General features: G+C 46.3%; 1 protein-coding gene across 2 annotated transcripts in view; it reads left to right on the forward strand.

Annotated features, from left to right (window-relative positions):
- Window positions 1-18002, forward strand: part of DYNC2I1 (dynein 2 intermediate chain 1) — a 436420-nt gene that overhangs the window by 334572 nt on the left and 83846 nt on the right. For both annotated transcript variants that reach the window (XM_069211167.1, XM_069211168.1), the window contains one exon: window positions 3174-3235. In XM_069211167.1, the coding sequence (XP_069067268.1) occupies window positions 3174-3235 (62 nt within the window). The remainder of the gene's footprint in view (window positions 1-3173; window positions 3236-18002) is intronic.

The raw sequence follows: 18002 nt of genomic DNA on the forward strand, positions 1-18002 counted from the left end.
TTCTGGTGACTCTCTAGGATTCAGCCTTAAGGATGAAGGGTTACTATTTTTTTCCAAGGTGCAGCTTTTCAATGGTCTTTACTTAGAGGTTAGGAGTATTAAATAATTTGGTATGATATTCAGCATCACAGAGTTACATCAGGAGTAATTTCATCGCAGGTAAGTTTTACAATCTTTTCTATGGCAGGTCTTTAAATCTCAGATACGATTTAAGTGTAGTAATTAACTTTAATATATATGTGTGTGTATATATATATATATATATATATATATATATATATACACACACACAGAATACGTAATGTTTAACACTAAAATATGGTCCTATATTGCCATTAAGGGTTCTAGTAAAATTATAAACCGCTAGGTCAAAGTATGAGTAGTTTGTAAATGTCAAACCCTGAGATGGCAATATACGACCATATTATACATGATACGTGTTATGTATTTTGTTATATTAAATGTTCATTTTGGTACAGTTAGCTTGAAAGTGCTTCTCCCCAGATATGATACATACCACTGGAAGGAGATCAAGGAGCTGGTGAAGCACCTACCAGAGGGCCACCAGGATAAAAGACAGGAGTTGGTTGTTGTTGACAAATATATTAGCAACCCTAATATCAGATGTGCCCTCAATGCAGACGATGTAGACGTTGCATCGAGGGGCCTCAATATGAGCATCCTTCTTCACTGACATGCCTGGCTACGGGTGCCAGGGTTTAGGGATGAGGTGGAACAGAACCTATTAAACATAGTCTTCAGTGGCAAGCATTTGTTTGGACTTCAGGTGGACCACATGGTGTTGGTAATTTCAGTACTGTGGTACTGGTCCTGCGGTGTTGTGCGATCAGATTGGCTGGTTGTTACTGAGAAGAAAATGTTGCAGTCACCATTACAGGACTCATGGACTCTGTTGATGGTTGTGTGTAGTCGGCGGTTAGGCACCCAACTCCGCCACTGCATACAAACAAAGGCAGCCCCCAGCAGGGGTGTTGGCTGAATACGATCAAAAATCCCCAAAAGTCACTGAAAAAAACTAAGAGTTTTACATTATAGTTAGGTATGGAAATAACCCTTAGCGTACATTAAGAAACCTGCATAAATTCAGTGACAAAAACAACTGTTAAAGTGATGTTTTAGTTAGGTGTTGAAATGATCTGAAACTACTGTGTAAACCCAAAAAATCACTGAAATTCACAAATTATAGATTACAGAGCTAACTATGGCTTGCGCTCCCATCATGCACCTTTTGACCTCACTTATTACATGATTCATGAAATGTTAAATTTCAGCATTGATGACATTACTCACGACATCTCACGTCACATCAGTGTTGGCATGATCCAGTCATTGTGACCGCATCTTATAGGATTTGTGGACGTGAAGTAATTTAAAATGCTACACCTGTGGACAGTCTTATTTTCAACTTAATGACATTACTCTCTTAAAGACTTCCCATGTCCCGCAATTTTATGTCAACAGGTGGTCGAACAGTTACACATTGCCACAGTAAAGGCACCTTCTGCCAGCCTCTACCGATAACTGTGTTGGTTTGTAAAATACACCACACATATTCCTGAGTTGTACACAATTGCATACACAATTAGAGCCATGCTTAGAAAACATTAAAACATGACATTTCAGTAATTAAGTAAAATTCATTTTATTTTAAAGTATTTAATGTAAATAATTATTCAGTAATTATTTTTTACATAAAATAAAGTGTGTGAGTGATTTTAAGTTTATTAAGTGTGAAAGGAGTCCTATTTTCTTTTAGCATTTATGGATGGGTAGTGATAAAACATAGTAAGGTGTTTTAAAGGGTTAGAGATGGGTATATAGGAGTAGTAGGTGTTTTTAGGGTTCTGGAAGGGATAAGGATAGTAGCATTTGTCACCTTGTTCTTTTCAGGACATTTCTCTGGGTCGGTCACCTAATCGTGCATTGCAAAGGTAAAAGAGCACCCACTGAAAGTGGAGGATGAAGTGTTCACAGCAAATATTGTTGAGCCAGGAGGCTCACAAGTGGAGTGGGTGTTGAATAGTTTGAAAGTGTGGAACATTAGAGGAGTTTTTGGAGAGGATCCAGAGCTTGTAATAAAGTTGGATGGCAGTTTGAATGCAAAAGGAATGAGATGCAGGGATTTGTGCACCTTAGGAAGAATTGAAGGCTCACATACATTGTGAGGAGTTATTGAAAGCATCATTTGCTGTGAAGAATTTTACAAAAAAATCTGGTTGAATGTTGCATTATATTGAGGGTGGACAATGTTGTGACGATGAGGTATTGGACAAGTGGGGCATCACCAGATTTGAGAGCCCTTGCAGTAACAGCCAGGAGTGGCAAGAGCCTGGACACGAAGATTATGTTGAAAACTTTCTATATCCCTGGGTTGAGGAGTACAATTGCATATTGAAATTTGAGAAATTTCTGTGGTTCCAGTGATTGGATGTTGAACAGTTAGATTTTTCTGAGGATTTAGGAGTTGGAGTCTGTTTGGCATAGATCTATTTGCAAGCCGGTTAAACTGCAGGCCAATGGGGATATATGTGTTTATTCAGAGTTAATGTGTTTACAGCCTTATTCAGTTTCATATTTTATTTTGCTCCTGTAAGGATTTATGATAATTCAGAAAGAAAGCCAGAAATTGGTGGCATCAGCTTCTTTTTTAAGGTCATAGACCCATTATCTGGTGATGATAGAGTTGTCAACAGTTTTGTTGCTGGTTTACAGCTTTATTGATGAACCTGCAGTGGGTGATATGGTTTGGTGTTGAAGGGGCATTTGCAATTGTTAATTTTAATGCACATTTTCTGGTCTGCATTTACAATCCTCAAACGGTATAATAATAGCCCCTATGTTTTCAATAAAACCATATTTCTTCTCCCCACCGTGCTCTACATTCTGAGCAGCTGCTAGTGAGTGCAAAGTGATTAGATTATTGGACCAGGAACAATCTTCTACGTTTTATCTTTAATTTTGTGATGACTGAATATTATCTATGCATTTGCCAATACCATATGTATTCTATCTGCCAAAGGGGATTGTTTAATGTTCCTTGTTACAAATATTTTAACTTTAAAGCATGGCTACACCAAAAGTTGTGTTTCATTTGCTACTTATGTTTTGAGAAATTTTAACAAAAAGTGAAATACTGTTTTGTTTAAATCTAGAAATGGCTGGCCTGTCATTCCAAGTGGCCTCACTAGATGAAAATGGACATCTTAATCTATGGGTGAGTATGTAAATATTGAAGTATAGAACTTCTTTAAAACATGTGGCCTTCCAACATAAACAGCATTGTAATGTCAAGGACCCAAGTTACACATACACCGTGCCTCTTTCTCTGCTGCCACCACCATTATGTTAAAAGATATAGAAAACCCTCTCCTGCAAACTATCTGAATGATGAAACCGTATACACTGAGTGGAACTCTTTGCCAGTTTAGGTTTTCTGTTAGAGAGTTCATGCTTATCTCTAGCAATGACATAAATGCTCCTGTAAATAACCTAGAGTCTCAGCTTGAGCAGAGAAAGATGTTTGAGTTCATACCAGGAAATGTTCTTTTTTGTTGATCCACCTACTGTATATCAAGCTTCTATTCAGCAAGGAGCACTGTAAATGAAATTTAATGCAGAACATTCTTAAAAAGATGTATAGCAGAGCATTTAAAGATTAATTAAAAAAAATTAAAAAATATCCATACCTGATACATGAATAACAACTTAGGCCCTCATCATGACATTGGCGGTAAGTGATAAAGTAGAGGAAATACCGGCCAACAGGCCGGCGGTAATTACTGCCAAATTATGACCATGGCGGTGAGAACTCCCATAGACAGCCAATGTACCACACCATCCGCCAGGGCGTTAACAGCACGCACGCCGACGGTCACCATCAACAGCCAGGCGGAAGACAAAGTACCGCCCACTGTATTATGACACAGGATTTCCGAGGCGGTGCAAACACTATCAAAAGCCAGGTGGAAACAGAACACAGAAAACAAAAGACTCACCAACAAGTACACACAGGACTCCGCCGCCTCCATGGAACCAGAACTTCAAGTCTTCCTGATGCTCATCTACTCCATGCTCCACCTGGAATACCAGCGCCGACTAAGACGATGACGGTGAGTACAGCCGCCTAGCACACAAGAGAGGGAGGAAGGAAAAGGAGAGTGACAAACACACGCACAACACACACCATTCACACACTCACCATACACACAACCAGCTGCAGACGTAAACCAATTGCACATGACACACGGCACAATAAAACAAGGACCAGATTTTGGAAGTACTGAAAATGTATTAGCAAGGGAAAAGCCACCACAGGAACCTGATGTGTACAATTGTCCACAGAGCGCCAATGCCCAGTACAAAGTACAAAGGGCCCACATGGCCATACGGCACAGCCCAAGGTCCAACTTGTCTCATCAACTGCACTGAACTCTGCAGGGACATCATTTTGCAAGTGGGCAGGCACCTCAGGGGGATGGAGGTTGGGGGGCACCTCAGCCGAATTCAGGAACTTTCCCACTGGTTCTGGAGGGGTCTCCATGCCCATTTCTCTGTGATGGGGAGTGCAAGGCCACAGTCTCTCATGTGGGTGTCTTGCCCACTGGTTCTGGAGGGGGCTCCATGCCTATTTCTTTGTGCTGGGGAGTGCAAGGCCACAGTCTCCCAGGTGGGTGTCTTGCCCACTGGTTGTGGAGGGGGCTCCATGCCCATTTCCCTGTGCTGGGAAGTGCAAGGCACAGTCTCTCAGGTGGGTGACTTGCCCATGCACACTGGTCCTGGAGGGAGCTCCTTGTACAGCAGTCCCAGGAGGGTAGCCTACATGCCCTCTGCTGTAGGTGAGGGCTGCACTATGTCAGCAGCTGAAGGTGCCTCCTGGGCAGCCTCTGCTGGCGGTGAGGGCTGCACTGTCTCAGCGGGTGAAGGTGCAGCGTCAGCAGGAAGAGTGGGCTGCACTGCCTCAGCTGAAGGTAAGGGCTCCGTGACCACTAGTGTTGGTGGTGTCATCCTGCCAGCCTCTGCTGGAGGTGAGGGCTGCTCTGTGTCAGCAGGTGAAGGTGCCTCCTGGGCAGCCTCCGCTAGAGGTGAGGGCCCCACTGTCTCAGCAAGTGAAGGTGCAGCGTCTGCAGGAGAAGTGGGCTGCACTGCCTCAGCTGGAGGTGGGGGCTCTATGACCACTGGTGGTGGTGTCATCCTGCCAGCCTCTGCTGGAGTCGAGAGCTTCTTCCCCTTCATGGCAGGAGTCGAGGGCTTCTTCCCCTTCATGGCAGGAGTCCGGGGCTTCTTCCCCTTAATGGCAGGAGTCGGGGGCTTCTTCCCCTTCATGGCAGGAGTCGAGGGCTTCTTCCCCTTCATGGCAGGAGTCGACGGCTTCTTTCCCTTCATGGCAGTGGCTGTGGGATCCTTACCCTTCCTGGCTGGTGGAGTGGGAACCATCACAGTCTTGCATCCACAACTCGGAGGTACCTCCACTATCTGCGTGGACTGTTTGGCTGAGGTGCTGGGCTGGATCGTTGCTCTTATGGGTAGGACGGGGCGGAAGGAGGAGGGAAGAGGTCTAGTTGGGCAAGGAAAAGCTTTTCAGGGACGGTGGGGTGGGAAGAGGGAGGAGGGATGGGACTGGAGGTTGAGGGAGTGGTTGTTGGAGGAGTACGTGTGCTGAATTTGGGTGCAGGTGCATGGGGAGTGTGCTGATGTGAGGTGGATGGCTGTTGGGTGTCTAAGTGCTTGCGTTTGTGACCTTTAGGAGGAGGGGAGACAGATAGGGTTGGAGAGGACATAGGGGACGCGTGCATGGATATTGTGGAGGTGTCTGCTAGTGAGGTGTATGTGCTGCTTGGTGTGGTGATGCTGGTGGTGGATGTTGATAATATATCAAAAAATATTTTAGCCCCCCTGGGTGAAGGAGATGAATTAACCTCCATGACTGTGGTTGTACCATAAAGAACTTTCTGTACCGATGAGGTTTGTGAGTAATATATCACATTTATTGGAAACTTAAATTGAAGTGAATTATGTGTTGTTATAAGTGTTGCTTTGCTATTTACATGAAACTAAAACCAAACTGTGGTTAAAAGTATCAGGCCTCAAATAAGCACCTATAACCATAGGTACTGTGAGCCTGCTGAATTTTTCAAAGTCAATCTACAATTTCTAATACAATGTCAGCGTTTCGACCCCAATCAAAGAAACTAATTCAGGCGGGCCATGATCAGGACAAAATATTGAAATAGGAAGCACCTAGAATACAATACAGACAGCATGTATCAGTACTTTGCGCTCTATCTGGTCAGCATCTATCAATTCAACAGTACATCATATAGTATGGTTATATTATCAAATCCATATTTAACATGAGGTCACTACTTCTTTATGTGATAGTTAGTCGACCTCGATGGTGGATGTTTAATCAGTGCATGCCGGTGTGTGTGTGTTGACGTGACTGTGTGGGAGGTGGAGGAGGAGGAGGAGGGGGAGACAGTGGAGGCATTGGATATGGTTGTGTCTGCAACTGTCTGGTGTTTGTGTGAGTGCTTGTGTGTTGAAGTGTGGTGCCTGTGTTTGACTGTACCACTCTTGTGTGTTGTCTTGTATGCATGCTCGTCTGTATGTGTGCATGGGATGGGTTGGGGTTGAGGAGACTGGGACTGGGAAGTGGTAGTTGGAGAGGGCATGGTAGGGACAGGGACAATGGCTGCCATCAGAGAGGAGGCCAGAGTCTGAATCGATCTCTGTTGGGCCGCCAGTCCACTGTGTGCTCTCCAGGAATGCAGTGCATTCTTGCATCTGGGATGCCAGCCCCTGAATGACATTCACAATGTTTGACTGCCCTACAGAGGTGGATCTCACGAGGTCAATAGCCTCCTCACTAAGCTCACAGGGGCAGGGCCTGAGGTGCCTGGGGTGAAGGAGATGCCCACCCTCTTGGGTGAGGGGGCACGGACAACTCGCTAAGGGGCTACTGTGAGGGCAGTGCTGGTACGGGGGTGGCGGCTATACCTGCAGCTGAGGTGGTCACAGAGGTGTCCGCCACCACCAGGGAGCTTCCATTGGAGGAAGTATCTGAGTCTGTGTTGTCAACTCTGCCGTGGTGCTCCCCTCGCCCTCCGTCCCACTGGTTCCCTCAGCATCGGTGTTCTCTGCCTTCCGTGTCCTGTGGGATGCCGCTCCCTATGTTGCCGGTGCCCCTGCTCCTCTTCCAGATGATACTAATTAACACATGGACAGGATGACAGAAGATAAAGGGGGAGAGAGAGAGAGAAAGAGAACACTGAAGCAGTTACTGCAAAAACTCCACAGTTGGCATACACAGCACCGTCTCACACACAGGGATCCGGACTGAGCCCTATGCATTGAACTGCCATTGATTTGGCTAGATGCCACAGCAAGATGAGGGACAAACACTGCCAACTACACACCTCATGGGACCCACTAAGCCCTGTCTGACATGAAATGCAACCTAGCTAGGTTACCTTGTTTTCCCTTTCAACCATTACCCTGGAGCTGGATCACGTTGCAATGTCTGGCCTGGCATTAAGGGGCACCCACTAACTGACACCCACCTCCCGGATCCCATGCCACCTACAAATTATTGTTGTAACGGCCACTGTACTCACCCCCTTGTGGCTGCTGCGATGCCCTCAAGTGCCCATCCAGCTCTGGGTAGGCCACCACCAGTAGGAGGACCATCAGAGGCGTCAGGTCCCTACGAGCACCCCCTCCTCATTGGGAGGCCATCCCTAGCTGGGCCTCCGCGGTCTTCCGTGCCCAGCGTCTCAGGTGATCCCACTGTTTTCAAAGGTGGGTGCTACGCCTGCCATAGACCCCCAGGGTCCGCACACCCTTGGCGATAGCACGCCATAATCCCTTCTTTTGATGGGCGCTGACCTGCAGAGGGGATACAGATGGGAGGACACCATTACACATACAATCCAGCCTGTCACACATATGGCCCACCAATCCCGTTTCCTTCACCATTGGCACACACATCGGCCGGCGCACACCATGTACACCACCACATGGCATTACCCCCCAATGATACAATGCTTGCAACACATCTCCATGCCTCCTTCACACATGCATCATGCCCAAGGTGTACTCACCTGTTGGTCTGAGGCCCATACAGCAGTCTGTATTGGGGTAGGACCCCATCCACCAATCGCTCCAACTCTTCTGAAGGGAAGGCAGGGGCCCTTTCCCGTCACATGGGACATGGTAGGTTCCAGACACAGGTCAAAGCAGCACACGCAGTGTAGGTGTTCTCCTGTTGAAGGTCAGGAAACAAGTGAGGAATCAGATAGAAAATGGCGGTCACGTCCACGGCGGTGTACACCGTCACCACCGGCGCAGATCCCCATTGGCCACTGTACTCCATAGGGCCCCATATTATCCAATGAGGAATTGCACGGCGGTGCAAGACCGCCTTCCACCATGACGCCCAACATCGACGGAGTTACCACACTTCCACCTGTCCTTACATACAGGACAGGCGGTCACCATGTCTTGGTGATGGACAACTATCAGATTAACCTTTAATGCGTCACTGCCTAGATTTGCACATACCTTGTCATTCCCACTGTACCATCACATACATGCAACATGTACACTGAGGTTGTGGTTCCATTGTTCAAATTGTGACAGCCTAATTACTCTTGTGTCCGTTAGATACCTACCGCTGCAGATGAATGGGGGGAGAAGACGAACCCCCTTGTACAGACCCCTTGTGGACTTGGCTACACTGGAGGACAGGCACATTATACTGACTTATAGACTGGACAGGCCCACAATCACAGAGCTGTGTGCCCAGTTGAAGCCTGACCTGATATCAGCTATCCGTCATCCCACTGGGATCCCCCCCTCTTGTGCAAGTGCTATCAGTGCTCCATTTCCTGGCAACTGGTTCTTTCCAAGTGACAGTGGGCTTGGCAGCTGGAATGTCACAGCCAATGTTTTCTATTGTGCTGGCAAGGGTCTTGTCTGCCCTGGTGAAACACATGTGCAGCTACATTGCTTTCTCCTAGGTGTAAAATGTGGCCACTGTAAAGGCAGGATTCTATGCAATGGGCCATATTCCTAATCTAATTGGGGCAATTGACGGTACACATATTGCGCTAGTCCCCCCTGCCAGAACGAACAGGTGTTCAGGAATCGTAAGAGTTTCCACTCACTGAATGTGCAAATGGTGTGCCTGGCGGACCAGTACATCTCCTGCATCACTGCCAAGTATCATGGGTCCGTGCATGGCGCCTTTGTCCTGAGGAATAGCAGCATCTGAAATGTGATGGCCCAACTACAGAGGCACAGGGTGTGGCTAATAAGTGAGCCAGATCCCCCACCCACTGTATGTCAGTGTATGCCTTCAGGTGTTCTCCCCATAGGATTGTGTAAGGCTAAATGTTGACTCTCTATACCTGCAGGAGACTCTGGCTACCCAAACCTATCGTGGTTGCTGACCCCTGTGAGGACTGCCAGGACAGGGGCTGATACCCCGTTATAATGAGGCACATGAGCGAACCAGAAGGATAATCGAGGAGACCTTCGGCCTTCTGAAGGCCAGGTTCAGGTGCCTCCATCTGACAGGTAGATCCCTGTGCTACTCACCCGGAAAGGTCCGCAAGATAGTAGTGACATGCTGCATGTTGCACAACCTGGCCCACAGATGACATGTGCCTTTTCTTCAGGAGGAGGGGACTGGAGATGACCCTGTGGCAGCAGTGGACCCTGAGAACAGCGAGGATGAGGAGGCAGAGGATGAGGATGAGGACAACAGAACATCAGTTATACGACGATACTTCCAATAAACAAGTGAGACAGTAGAACTGGCCATTACCCTGACTATTGATTTATCTGTGGCATGATGGCATTCACTCCCTTTGCATCTCAACCTACTGTCACCTATGGCTTCTCATTTTCCAGATGTTGGTGATATGACAACATTGTCATGATGTGATCACTACAGACAGTTCCAGGTCATTATTTGTTAGCTATCACAGTGTTCAGCTCATTTGCACTCAATGTGACTTTTCCCACAAATGCACATTTAAGACACATAAAACATTGTTACTCAAATTGTGTTCAAGGGTGTTCATTGCAATGGGATGGGTTGATGATGGAGGAAAGTCCAGGGTATTGTTCTAGTCTGTTTGTAGCTATGTCCAGTGTCCAAGGGGCCACAGGAAAGGGAGCAATGGCAGTTCAAAGTAGACAAGGTGACAGGGTAGGACACAAGGGGGACAATCAGGAGAGTCTCATTTCCTGGGGATGGTCTTAGTCTTGTCAAGTGTCTCTGGCTTCTGACTGGTTCACAGGGAACGTTTGTGGGTGGTTCACCTTCTGCAGGGGGAGGAGTGCTGGTGGCCTGTGGGTCCTATGGCGGGGCCTCCTGTTCATTAACTGCAGCGGATGTTGTGGGCTGGTCAGCAGACTGGCTAGTGGTAGGGGCCCGCTGCTGTTCAGTCCATTCCCTCATGATGTTGGCCATGTCTGCCAGCACCCTTGCTATGGAGATCATGGTGGTGTTGAGGGCCTGAATGTCCTCCCTGATCTCCTGATGGTGTTCCTCCTGCAGCCGCTTGTTCTCCTGCATGTTTTTCCGGATCTGGCCCATCGCATTCTGTGATTGTTGGTAGGCCCCCAGGACATTGGCGAGTGCCTACTGGAGAGTCGATTCCTTGGGCCTGTCCTCCCCCTCATGCACGGCAGTCCTCCCAGTCTCCGCTACCCCTGTCCCCTGAACAGTGTGCCCACTGCCACTGACCTCAGGTCCCTGATTGTCTTGGGTATGAGATGTGGACTGGGGTCCCTGTACAGGTGGGCACACTGCTGATTGATGTGTCCTGGGGACAGAGGTGTGAGTATGCTGAATGGGTGCAGTGGTGTTGGTAACTGATGGGGGAGGCTCTGTTGTGGACTGGGAGTGGGCTGGGGTGACCGACTAGCCAGTGGTCCCTTATGGGGCAGGTTGTTGATCCAGATCCTGGAGTCCAGAGTTACTGTCATCGCTGGGGGCATCATCTGTTGGGGGACTGGATAGTCATGGCACCTCCTCTCCTCTGAGATTGGCTGGGGCACCTGTTGAGATGTAAGTTATGTGTTATGTTTCATGCCTGTGACATGTTGTACATCCCTGTCTTCCCCTCTATGGTTGCTTTTGCCCTGCCACCTTTGATTGTGTATGGTGATGTATTGTGGGATTGTTAGTTACCGTATGCTGTGCATGCTTTGGTGATGGGTGTCCATGCAGGGCTGGGAGGGATGTCCATGCATTAGTATGGCATGCAGGGCTTGGCATTGTGGTTAGTCATGTGTAGGTGCAGTGTGTGGGATGGAGTGGAAAGATGGGAGTGAGGGTGAGGCGGTGTGATGACATGCAGGTATGGGGGGTGATATGTGGTAAATGTTGACTTACCAGTGTCCAGTCTACTCCAGTGAGTCCCTCAGGATGCAGTAATGGCAAGACTTGCTCCTCCCATGCTGTGAGCTGTGGGGGAGGAGGTGGGAGTCCTCCACCAGTCCTCTGTATGGTGAGCTGGTGCCTTGCTGCCACTGAATGTACCTTCCCCCGTAGGTCGTTCCACCTCTTCTTGATGTCGTCCCTTGTTCTTGAATGCTGTCCCACGGTGTTCACCCAGTCTGCGATTCTCCGCCATAGCTCCATCTTCCTTGCAATGGATATCTGCTGTACCTGTGCTCCAAACAGCTGTGGCTCTACCCTGACTATTTCCTCCACCATGACTACAACTCCTCATCTGTGAAATAGGGTGCCTTTGTGGGGCCATGTGTGTTGTGTGCAAGTGTGAGGGTGGTGGGTGGTGTGATTGGGTATGCGTAGTGGAGTGCGTGAGGGATGTATGGGTGTGTGTATTTGTCGCAATGGTCTTGATGTCTGTCTGGTGGCAATGATTTGTATTCGTAAAGGGTTGTGGGTAATGTGGGTGTGTGTTTTATATTGGTGTGGGTGGGTGGGTGTGGTGTGTGTGGCAGGTATGTGTTGTTTGAATTGGCCAATGTTGTGTAGTTTAGTATTAAGGTTTCCATTTTGAGCGTAGCGCTGTGTAACGCCAATGGTTTACCGCCACTGGATGTCAGCCATGGTGATTCGTGGGTCATGATGTGGTGGGACTTGTTCTGTTGGCGTAACGGTATAGGTGTTGGTACCGACAGTTTACCACTGACCTTTGGGCTGGAGGATTTGTGTAGGTGGCTGTATTCTGTTGTTTTGGTGTGTGTCATAATATGCCGAACGGATATTTGTCACCGTGGCGGTTTTTACTGCCAATTTCGAAACGACCACCTTAATCTATATGCAACTACAAATGAATGTATCACCAGTGGAAATATGAACAAAGATTTCCATTTCGCAAAGGTCATGCTTGGCTCTCACACTTTTGGGGCATGAAGACTGTGCTCATGGCCACACCTTGCACTGTTAGTTTACTATAGGTTTTGGGCACAAGGGAACTAGGTGAAGGTGGTAGCCAAAGGCCACAACTTCTTGGCCATACACTGTATGTTCTGTGGTCAGAGAAACCGGTGACAAGGCATGGCACAAGACTACTCCCTGTGCCCAAAGCTTACTGAGCACAGTTGAATGCCAAAGATTGTCAGAGCTGATACAGAGAAAGACCAAAAGCCATGCCTGGTTCTGAGAGCTTGTTGAGAAACAGCTGAGCCCTGCTGTCCATTTGATTAGCAGGACCAAAAATTAGTCTTGCCTGAATGCCACATTGTGTGCTTAATGCTTGCTGGATATGATGTGTCCTGTGGAACATGGAAGCGGGGATAGGACATGGCTACATCCTGTCCTTGCATCCCATGGCTTGACCTGTTTGCTGAGTTGGAGGCAGAGTGGGCACAGGGCTTCGATGGGCCTACGCCCAGTGCCAGGTTCACACAGTCACAGGCTCTCACTACTGGATACTTTGGGAAGAAGTCAAAGAAAATCATAACAAAACAAAAAAGATACTGAAGAAGCTGTGCTGCTGTTAGGGGCATGGGACCTTCACTCAGCTCTTGTGCTGGTGAAGTAGCAATGGCCTAGGACCAGATGTACTAAGAGACAGTTTGCAAATAATGGTTGCAAATTGGACTCCAGCTGTTTGCGAATGGACCTTGATTTTGTGACAGACCTATGTACATTTAGGTTGGTTTACAAATCACCATTTGCAGGGGGGTCACAGAATGTCCTGCTTAATGACTATTAACTAGGCATGTCATACTTTGTGATTCCCTGTGATTGGCTGCAAATATAGGTATGGTGGCCAGCAAGGGACCACAGCACAGCATCTCAATATTTCCATTCTCAAATGGAAAACCTTTCTATTTAAAGCAGCCCAAGTTCCTTTAAGGCACTGGTACTGCTTTAAAAAAACATAAAGGTTTATCGTTTGGAAAATATTAGTGAGAACTGGCAGTTGTCCACTTGACAATACCTGATACCCTGAGGCAGAGTCTGAAAGGGAGCCTTTCCTCTTTATAAATTGGTGACTATCTCCTTTGATGAGCTTGTAAATATTGGTTCATGACAAGAATAGTGATTGCAAACCACTGAGACATATCAAATCAAATAGCAGTTTTAAGGGGACCCCTCCTTTCCAAATTAGGATTCGGTATGAATTGCAAAATCAGATTTTATGAGTCAGAGAAGCTTTTCCAAATCGTAAAATGAGTTTTGTACACTGAAACTCTCAGCGATTGCAATCTCAAAGGTACTTAGACATTAGGCTTTTAATGCTCTGTGTGAGAAAAATTCAATAGAAAGACCTTTCTTATGCCAGAGGGTTCCTCATTTTTTTTCGTGCGGGCATGTTGTACTCCCTATTTGTGTGCAGTCACATGTTTAGAGTGTGAGGGAGCCGCTGCAAGATGGGGCTTGATTAGGAGGGAACCATTAATGTTCTAACAGTTTCTGGCCCAGGCAGGGAATTTATTCCATTGGGAGAACTGGACAAATGCTGTGGTGTTTTAGACTCAGGCGCTGTCACTGCTCTTTCCCCTTTGAAACTTTCTGCTGGATTTCATACTGTCACTCATTTCATCTTTGTGTGTGGACTCCATGAAATTGGGGTTTGAGTTGGGCACTTTTCAGAACCAATGATGTTTTGTTGGACTGATAAGTAGGAGTGGCTCACCCCCTTCCATTCATGCTTTAAGGATCTCCCCTGTTTCCTGTATAGGGTCTTCTCGCATATTTACTTTTTTCATTCTTATGGTTCAATGCTTCCACCTCTGACCCTTTCCTTTGTATTTTTTTCATAGCCTTTGTTTTCTATACTGATACAATAGCGTTGTTTGACAGCAAACCTAAATATCACTTGTTTGAAAGTGTGTAAGATCTTTTGAGCAGCTTCAAAGACAACCAGTCCTTTAAATCATAATTCCAATAAAAGCAGAGGTACTTCTGAAGAGTGCTTTCCATTGGAGTGGGGCATTTAAATGATGGCCTTTCACCCCGGATCATGCAGAACCTGATTGCCCAGCTTTGTTCTCAACCTTACTTGCTGATCCCACATCTCTAGTCAATTTGTGATGCCCTATTGACTCCTACCAGTGAAGTCTATTATGTTTAAATCACTCTGAATTGTGTTTCTTGCTATAAATATATAAACTCTTCCTTCCTTCAGGCTCACTTTATACCTAATGTTGCTTCTTGTTTCTTCAGTCATGATACTGTTATTTTCTTTTGTTTCCAAATTTTTGTTTGCCTGCCTTAGTATTTTTTATATGTGAGTGCCAAGCAGTAAAATGCCATGCTTATTGCACTTTAAGAAAAGGTAGTCTTCCTGGGTAAAGATAACTCAAAACCTCCATGTTAGACCTGACAGTCTTGGGCGGTCTCCCCCCAACCTTTTTGCCTGCCTTGCTTCACTTTTGCTGGTCTGTTTTGTTGGCCTTAGGACTCTTGGTACACTTCCGCTGCTAACCAGTACTAAAGTACATGTGCTCACTCCCCTAAAACATAACAACATTGATGTATCCACAATTGGCAAATTTAATTTACTTACAAGCCCCTAGTAAAGTGCACTATACGTGCTCAGGGTCTATAAATTAAATGCTTCTAGTAGGCCTGCAGCACTGATTGTGCCACCCATCTTAGTAGCACTTTAAACTTCTCAGGCCTGCCACTGCAGAACCTCTTTGTGCAGTTTCACTACCATGTCAACTTGGCATTTAAAACCCCTTGCCAAGCCCTAAACTCCCTTTTTATTACACATAAGAAGGACCTAGCTAGGCCATAGGACAGGATGCAGTGTAATGCAGGACATTTACTTTTTCGTTTTCCATGTCCCGGTAGTGGAAATCTCTCAAATTTGTTTTTCACTATTGTGAGGCCTACCCCTCTCATAGGCTAACATTGGTGATTCCTTAATGAGTAGGAGTAAGACTGTTGTGTGTGGTACCTATGGGCTTGTAATAATAAGTACTCCTTAATGATAAAGCTGGAATTATGATTCCAAATGCAATTTAAGATTAAAATTGCATCTTCTATTACGTCATGTGTGCCTGCTGCCTGCCTCCAATACATGTCTTGGTTTGATGACAGCTGGGCTTTGTGCATTCCCTCTATACTGGCCCACCCAATGGAAACAGAGGTGTGCCTGATGGGCCATTCTGGTAAGGATGAGGAGGAGCTGACACTTGCACCTGAATAGGGCTGTGCCTGTCCCCACGCAAGGAGCTGCATACCCCCCTGTGGTGAGCCTGGAGCAAGGGCAGGAAAGGGAGGACCTCTATGCACTTAAAAGCCCCTATTTGAAGTAACCCCCACTTCAAAGACACCACTTGTTATACGAACCGGACTTCTGAATCTACCAAGTCAGTACACTTCTGGACCTGTGGATACTCTGGCAGGAAGAAGGACTGCTGTGCTTCTATAAGGACTGCTACTCTGCTGGACAGCTGACCTGGAAGGACTTCTTTCTTGCCTGTGCTGACCTGCTGCCTTCCTTGCCTTGGTGAAAAGGACTGGACCCACATCATCCCCAGAACCAAAGTTACTTCAAGGGCTTGCTCGCTTGCCCCCCTGTTCTGAGGTCTCAGGTACATCAAAGACTTCATTCAACTCTGCTACAGCTCCTGGTCCCTGCCAATTGTGAGTCCTACCCAGCCAGGTGGAACCAATCCAGTCCTGGGCCTTGGAAGTGGGTTCTGCAGCTATCTTCTACCGAAATTCATGCATCATCGTCACTGTGACAATCGGAACCGTAGCATCTCTCCTTGACGCCCACTCATCGCGCTGAGGGCGAAGACATTGCTGCACGCACTGCGTGGCTCAGAATCGATGCTTTGCTTTCACGTTGCCAGCTGCACAGCTGGGCAACGACTTTAAAGGTTTCGACGCAGCACCTCAAGGACATTGCAACAATCAATGTGCAGCTCAACTTTGACGCATCTCGGACTGCAAGGATCGGAACCAAAGCATCGACATCTTATAGTCTCCCGTAGTCCTTGCATCGTATCTTCAGCATCGATGCAACCCTCCACACAAGGTACTGTTTCACTGGGACGTGGTTGAGCCCTGTAGGTAGCCTGTGCTCCATCGCAGTTGGCCTGAACTTTTGGATTTACTCAGGTCTAGAGCAACCAGATATCCCCAATTGACCCTTAAGTTTCTAAGCACTACAATTGCAGATAATCTTTGCAAATGCATATCTCAACTTCGGAGTTTTGTTGTTTGAGTCTTGCTTTGTTCATTAAATTAAGATATATTGTCTTACCCTTGTGTGGGCTTTTCTTGTGTGGTGTTTTTACTGTTTTACTGTTGTCTCTTAAGTTAAGCCTGCCTACTTAGTGCCAAGCTACCAGAGGGTGAGCATAGGTTAATATAGGGTGTATATCAGACTTATCCTCACTGGGATTGTGGTCCCCACTGAGACAGGGTGTATACCCCTGCCATCTAGTGACTCAGTTTCTAAAACTTCAAAAATCTAGTTGATTCCTTGTTTTGGCTTAATTAGAGCAGTGCCTTCGCACCGTGTTTGTGCCTTACAAGTTTAAAATTAATTAATTTAACCACGCTCTAGTTTAGCTTTGTCAGTCTACTTAGGGAGAGGGAATCCAGTTATAGGGCATAGCTGAATACCATGCAGTGTGACCAGGGTGGTCACACCGTGTGGGCACTCCGTGAGCATGGGCAGGAGGCAGTTGTGTACTTCATTTAGTGAAAGTGATCAGTGCACAGTTTGTCCCTAACACAACTCCCTTGGCTAGACTGAAGACTGTCCAGTGTGTGCTTGAGGGTTAAGTCAGAGTATTTTGGGAACAATCATTGACCATCCCTACAGGACCACTTGAAGAATCCAAATGATAACAAAAATAAATTAATTCACAGAAAAAGTTACAGGAAATTTAAAGTTGTGTGCAGAGAGCAACATACTAATTCACCTAAAAAGTCTTTAGCTGAAGGAAAATTAGGAGACTGATCTAGCACCTTAAAATCAGATGTTTATCAATTATAATGAGCTTTCCTTTATTGTACTTCCCTTCATGTCACTAATAAAATCACAAATCATTAGTAGGATCAGTGGTGCCATCACTGTCACAGAATGGTGCGGTGAAGATTATTCTTTTTTTGTTCTTGATAGTTTGAAGAAAGCGCAATTACTCCCAGTAGCATATTTCTACCTTGTTCTTAATATACACATGCAAAGTGTCAAGTATCTCCTTGAACAGGTCAATTTTGAGGAAAAGGTAGCAAACAGTAGAAGAAACCTCATTGGTAATAGTGGGACTTCTTGTTTACTACTACTTCATTAAAAAGAAGAAATGATACAAGAATTGACAAGCAACACACCATAATTCCCTGAATTCAGGGTTAAGAATGTGCCTACCAAACAGTCTTCCCAAGAATATCCACAAGAATATTGCTACTGAAAAAGTAATCACAACTTGGGGAGAAAAATCCATCAGGAGGGAAATAAACATATAAAAAAGAGAGGGCAATAAACATGTTCAAAAGAGAAGGCATTAAACATAAAAAAATATCG

This window comes from Pleurodeles waltl, chromosome 10, assembly GCF_031143425.1.
Source record: "Pleurodeles waltl isolate 20211129_DDA chromosome 10, aPleWal1.hap1.20221129, whole genome shotgun sequence".
Taxonomy (NCBI): domain Eukaryota; kingdom Metazoa; phylum Chordata; class Amphibia; order Caudata; family Salamandridae; genus Pleurodeles; species Pleurodeles waltl.